The sequence below is a fragment of the Phasianus colchicus genome, chromosome Z, assembly GCF_987193195.1.
Source record: "Phasianus colchicus chromosome Z, bPhaCol1.hap1.1, whole genome shotgun sequence".
Lineage (NCBI taxonomy): Eukaryota > Metazoa > Chordata > Aves > Galliformes > Phasianidae > Phasianus > Phasianus colchicus.
Genome location: NC_143476.1, coordinates 13,141,006 through 13,146,986, shown reverse-complemented (window position 1 = coordinate 13,146,986; position 5,981 = coordinate 13,141,006). Strand labels below are relative to the sequence as shown.

At 57.4% G+C, this 5,981-nt stretch overlaps 1 protein-coding gene across 1 annotated transcript; it reads right to left on the bottom strand.

The window, feature by feature from the left end:
- Positions 1–2,153: 2,153 nt before the first annotated feature.
- LOC149912585 (uncharacterized) lies at positions 2,154–3,643 on the bottom strand. The gene is made up of 4 exons (XM_090131849.1): positions 3,475–3,643; positions 3,171–3,322; positions 2,684–2,827; positions 2,154–2,294 (listed from the first exon to the last, which is right to left on the bottom strand). Exons 1-4 carry the CDS (start codon positions 3,641–3,643, stop codon positions 2,154–2,156), a joined length of 606 nt encoding a protein of 201 aa, XP_089987975.1.
- Positions 3,644–5,981: the final 2,338 nt, after the last annotated feature.

Below are 5,981 nucleotides of genomic sequence, written 5' to 3'. Positions count from 1 at the left end.
TGTGGAGGTTTTGCATCAGCTGTAAGGCAGCGGCCTGGAGTTCGCTGCCTGCAACAGGGCTCCCTGCCACCACCTGAGCGAGAGCAAGGAGAAGCAGGGTCACTTCTGCAGCAAGAGCAGCGGCTTCCCCCCAGGATGGAAGCAGCGTGGCTCTGCCCTGGCAGGCAAGGAGCAGCCGACAGCTCTGCCCGTGGCCGTGCTGCTTCCTCCCGGGGGCTGGTGGCACTGGGCTCTGGAGCATCTACTCACCAGCAGGCGCGCCAGCAGTGTCTGGGGAGTCAGTCGTGGGCCTGTGAGGAGAAAAAAGTGCTGAGTCAGACTCCAAGACGCTCCGTGCCCAGCCACGCGCAGCTCCGCTGTCCCTTCTGGGTGGTAGCACAGGTCAGCAGAGCTCACTGGCGGAGCTTCTGCTCCTACCTTGAAACATGGAGCTGAGGAAATGGGGATCCAGCTCCTCTACTCGCCGTCCTGTCAGATCCTCTCTCTCGGCCAGGGCTCGGACACAGCGCGAGACCGGGATCAGCATGCCGGTGTGCTGGGCTGGCACCACGAACAGCAGCAGCCGTGGCCACAGGAGCTGTCGGGAACGAGGCAGTTGAGCGTGTCAGCATTCCTGCCTCCGCTCAGAGATGAAGAGGACTCTGCGAATTTCCCTGAGCCTTGCGTGCTTCAGAGCACGCTGGAGGAGAGACCTGGGGTGGTGGGATGAGGAACAGGTGGTGCGAAGGCGAGGAGCAGCAGCAGGGCAGATGTGACTTACTTTGGACATCCCTGTCGCAGAGACGTCCAGAGACCCCAGGATGTCCATGCACAGCTCCTGCAGAGCTCCTTCTTCCTGGGCTTCCCGGGCAGAAAGGTCTCCAGCTGCCTGCACAACAACGGTGTTGAAACCCGGTTACCTCAGTTCTCAGGAGCCTCTCAGGAGGCTCAGGTGTGGCCCCAGCGGTGCTTCTGTGCCACCCTCTGAGCAGCACAAGTCTTCCCAAAGAAGATGCTGCCCACTGTCCTTACCCTTCTTCCAGCGGTGCGGCTGAACTCAGTGAAGATGTGCCCCACCACATCCCAGGCTGAGCAGCTCCGGGTGTTTGAACTGAGCAGGTCCTTGATGAAGTGCAGAACTGCCGTCCTCACCTGCCAGGGGTCAATTGTGGGTGTGATTTTTCAGGTCAGAAGGCAAAGGGAAGCCACCTGCTCATCGGGGCAGCCTTTGGGCACGAGCAGAGACAACAGGAGCAGAGGAGAAGCCTTGGCTCCTGAGGTGAGGGCCAGGCCGTAGCACCAGGCTGTGCACTTTCCAAGCACAGCACAGGGACCTGCCTGCTCCACTCTGCCTGCTCTCCCACAGGAGCCATCGCGACCGTGTGGTCAATGCCCCAGCACCTCTCTAGTCACCCCAGCCCTGCCCGTGTTGGCAGCAGCATCACCACCCCAAAAGAGCTTTCTTTTCCCAAAGCAGCTCACCCGGATCCTGAGGTCGCTGCACAGACACTGCACAGCCTCAACCACCTGGGGCAGCTTCTCCATCATCACGGGCTCTGCAAGAGATGCACAGAAGCATGAGCGGAGCCACAACCCCGATGGCAGAGGGGATCCCTGGAAGTCCCAGCCTGTGGTACTGACCATCAGAGCGAGCCAGAGCACCGAGCAGACCCAGTGCTGCCACGCATCCAGCCTCCCAGTCCTCGCCCAGCTGTGACTGCAGAAACAGGACCATGTCCTCTGGGCAGATCCGGGCTGCAGGGAGGAAATCCCACGCTATGTTAGCAAGAAACTCACGCCCATTCCTGAGGTTTGTGAGAGGGGTTTTGGCCAGGGCACTGCAAGCATTGCCAAAGCTCCTCTCCTTACCCTGCAGCAGGATGCAGTGGCTCAGCTCCGCACGATCAGCCTCGCTGTGCTGCTTGGTGTTGTCATAGAGCTGTGGGAACAAAGTCCATATGAGAAAATCACATCAGCACTGAGGACGGAAAAGACACTGTGCTGCTGCTCTTGTCTCCCTGGGCACTCTCAGGAAGAGCACAGGCAGACAAAACCCAGCCTGCCTCACAGCATCCCTGGGGGACAGGCACGGCTCTGGAACAGCCTTGAGCATGCAGGAGCCAAGGCTCAGCTGCATTAGCCAGGGGCTCAGACCTTTGCAGTCCTCCTGAGACTTAGGCAAGAGGGAAACTGCTGTGGGCACAAGGATAGGCTCCCCTTACCTGGTAGAACACGGCACTCGTGATGTCCAGAAACTTGTCCTTCTGGATGACAGACTTAATGCCCTCTAAGGCCTCCAGGAAGACAGTGAGGCTCTGCAAGAGACCAGGAGAGGAAGAAAGGGATGAAGCCACATCTAGCCACTTGGGAGTGGAAAAACTCTTTCCCAATTGTTTCTCTGCAGGGAGAAGCTCCTGCACAGGCTTTTTATCCCCCACCTCCCAGCAGCACCGAGAGTCTCTCTGCTCTCAAACAAGCTGTGTTTGGGCATCATTTGCAGGCATTTCCCACCCAGCAGCCCTCTTCTCCCCCATCAGATGCAACTGGATGTTGTCCCCCCAGTTGCTAGCACAGAGTTCCTCAGGCTCTCAGGCACCCATTCCTCCTTTCTCCAAGGGCTCCCCACCTCCTCCCTGCACCCCCCAACCCCTCGTGGCACTTGCACTGGCCCCACGTCCACCCTGAGCCCTGCACAGCGTCTCACCTTGGCCACCCTGCAGGTGTCTTGGATCTCCTGACACGGGTGCACGAGCCAGAGGAGCTGCTCCCAGACGTGCTCTTGGTGCAGCTCCTCTTGCAGGAGAACATCCAGCATGGCAGCCACGGCCCCAAGGACGGCCTGTTTGTCCTGGAGAGGGATGGCAGAGGCCCGGCATCAAAGACCGAAGGTCTGCCCTTCCTACAGAGAAGGCTTTCTCTTTCCCTTCCCCTTCCCCAATCCCCACGCCCAGCAGGAGATGGGCTCGCTCTGGAGGGCAGGCAGGTTTTCCCCAGACCCTCATCCCCAGCTCTTCCTGCCACAGTGCTGTGACATGCAGCTGCTCCCTGCCACAGAGCCACTTCGGGGCCCTTTGCAGAGCCAGCCCACTCCCTCCCATCACCCCTCTGCTCTCAGCCCACTGGGCACAGACAGAGCTGCTGACACGGAGGTCCCTGCTGCCATCCTGGGCTGGGAATGCAGCAGTGCTCACCTCTTCCTCCTTGCAGTCCTGCCAGTTTGTCAGCACAGAGAAGAGCAGCTCCTGAAGGTTCTCATAGATCTGCTCTTTCTCCATGGCAGGCCAGGGGCATTGGGATCCAGAGGACAAGTGAGTCTTCACTCCATCCAGCCACTGTTTCACAACTGAAAAAACAAAATTAAAGAAACATATTTGAATAGTAATTGTTATTTTCTGTGTTTAAAGAGAGTGAGAGAAAAGGCAGCCTGTGAGAGCCTGCAGCAGGGCGAGGTGCAAGGGCTGTCCCGAGGCCCCCTGCTCTGGAGCCAGCACTCACCAGCACAAGCGAGGCGCAGGGTCCGGCCGCTCCTCACCTGGCCCACCACACTGCGCAGGCCAGCCAGCATCAGCCACGTGAAGGGGATGCACTGTGGAGCTGCAGAGAAGAAGGAGAGGTCCACAGTCAGAGCCCTGGCAGCAACAGAGGAGGGGGCGAAGCCCTGCATCCTCCAGAGAGGAAAGACCCCTTTCCCCCGTTGTCATAGGTGTAGGGTGGCTGAGAGCACTCTACCGTAGATGCCGAACAGTTTGCTGAGGGTGATGAGCACAAAATCCTTGGATATCTCCCCGATGGCCTTCAGCTGGCCCTGGAGCTCAGCCATCACCAAGCTGAAATGCATCCGGGCCAGAGCCACCAGGACGTTGCTGGCAGCCATCCTCACGTTGTCCCTGACACCCTGAAAAGGAGTCACTGGTGACACACCGTCCAGGAGACTGCCTGAGACCCTGGGAAGGGCTGAGCCACCGCCGTCCACCAGCACAACACCAGCACGGGCAGCGGCTCCCTTTGCCTTTGGCTGTAACCCCTCACCTGGGCTGCCGTCAGGTCCCGGGACACCTCTGCCAGCAGCCGGTTCACCACTCCGCACGGCGGGCGGCTGTCGTCTTCCCACAGGGCGCCCTCCAGCTCGCGGTACACCTGTGCTCGATCACCCTGGGGACAGGGACCAGTCATGCTTTGCTTTGCCCTTGCTCTCGGGGAGCCGCCCACTGCCACCCATCACCGTGCCGGTGTGGTGCCGCGGCCCGGCACCCACAGGACCACGGCACTGCGCCACGGCAAGGATTCACGGCCGGACGTCCCCAGCTCACCTCCCGGTCTTGCAGGCGCTGTTGCAGCACAGTCACAGCGGAGACAGGGACAGGGCTCGGCACCCTGCTTCTCTCCCTGCGACGCGTACGTCTGGGCACGCAGCCCACACAGGCAAAGAGACCTGGAAGCAAAGAGCGGAGCAGCTGCCGCCGGTGTCGCTCGGAGCCAGGGCCGAGCATCCGGCCGGCTCTGGGAGGAACGCTCCTCCAGCCCCACGGTTGGCGGGGACGGGGGAGGGAGCTTTCCCCTTGCTGGGGTGCCGGGGAAACCACGGCGGGCAGCTGCGCTCAGCAGAGCGAGGACGGTGCTGCCGGCGCGGCCTGAACTGACTCTGGAGGCACACGTGCGCTCGGGCGGCGTCACGGCGTGCGGAGAGGTGGAGGGACTCACCTCGAAGGGCTCTCAGCCGCTCCATGACAGCAGGAAATCTCCAGGTAGACGCAACGCTCTCTCTGGTTCCGCTTCCTGCGGGTCCCACAAGCGGACTGAGCCACCGCTCCCACCGCTGCCACGAGGGCGCACGAGGTACCACTGTGACATCACAGCGCAGTGTCACCTCACAGGGAATGGCTGGGGACCAGGCAGCACGCAGGGCAGCCCTGCAGGCCCCCAAACGCAGCATCTTCTGTGATGCACTCGGCTCTGGGGTTCCGGTTCCATGAGGAATTCCTTCCATGAAGTTGTAATAAAGACATTTTACTGGCTTAATAAATAGGACCTGAACTGGTAAAGTACTTCACGATGGCTTAATTTTAAGATTTAGGTCTCAGAAGGAGCCCTTGGTTACCAAACCCCAGCAGTTTAGCAATACTGGTGCACCAGCACATGAGCACTATCCTAATGGATACCACGGTTACTGTAGAAATTCCCTGTCTCACTGTAGAAACTAAAACATACTCCTGGCTGATTACAATAATTTTCTGTCCATTCTGATGCCCTGAAATAATAAATGTGCATAGCTCAATTACATTTGATGCCTAGAATGTCAGCAATCAACATAGTTTAATAACTTTTCTAAGAGTGAAGGGATTTTCACTACTTTTGAAAAGAATCCATAATTGCACACTCACTCGTGTAAAATGAGTTCATCTTGTTAGAGAGTGGTTCTTACTGGAATGAAATGCGCCGTGCTAAGTAAACAGCTACAGTCAGATTGGCACAAAACCCAAACACATTCCAAGGATAAATGTTTATAACAAATAAAATGAAATGAACACATCTTATGAGTGCTTTTGGAAACATGCTCCTGTTACTCGTTACAAAACAAATGGCTGCAACATACTTAAAGTGAAGGAAAACACCAAACAAATAAGGCAGGAACAGGCTCAAAGTGTTACATGAGCAAGAAGAAAAACTATGAAAAATCTGGCATGCTTCAGCAGGAAGGTATTTGTGAAGAAAATGCTGCCAAATATAAGGCACGTATTTATTCTGTGCTGAGTAACTGAAGAGCCGCATCTACTTCACGGAGATGTGCTGCCAGAGCTGCACAATCAGCACAGAGTTTGAAAGCAGAATGCATGTCTCTGAAGACAGGTATGCAAAGCCATAAAACCAATGGCTGAATGATGCAGAACAGCATCTCTAAAAGCATCTCACCTTTCTGGAATGGCTGCTGTTCCTATGTGATATGGGTTCTTTCAAACTGCACGTCAGACCTGACACCTCTGTGTGAGCTCCCAACCCAGTTC

Excerpts from the sequence above, each read along its gene's own strand:
- LOC149912585 (XM_090131849.1), bottom strand. The coding sequence starts at position 3,643 with ATGCAGGGCTTCGCCCCCTCCTCTGTTGCTGCCAGGGCTCTGACTGTG. Across the intron at positions 2,828-3,170 it reads AGGACTGCAAGGAGGAAGAG|GACAAACAGGCCGTCCTTGG; the intron begins GTGAGCACTGCT and ends ATCCCTCTCCAG. Across the intron at positions 2,295-2,683 it reads ACACCTGCAGGGTGGCCAAG|AGCCTCACTGTCTTCCTGGA; the intron begins GTGAGACGCTGT and ends GGTCTCTTGCAG.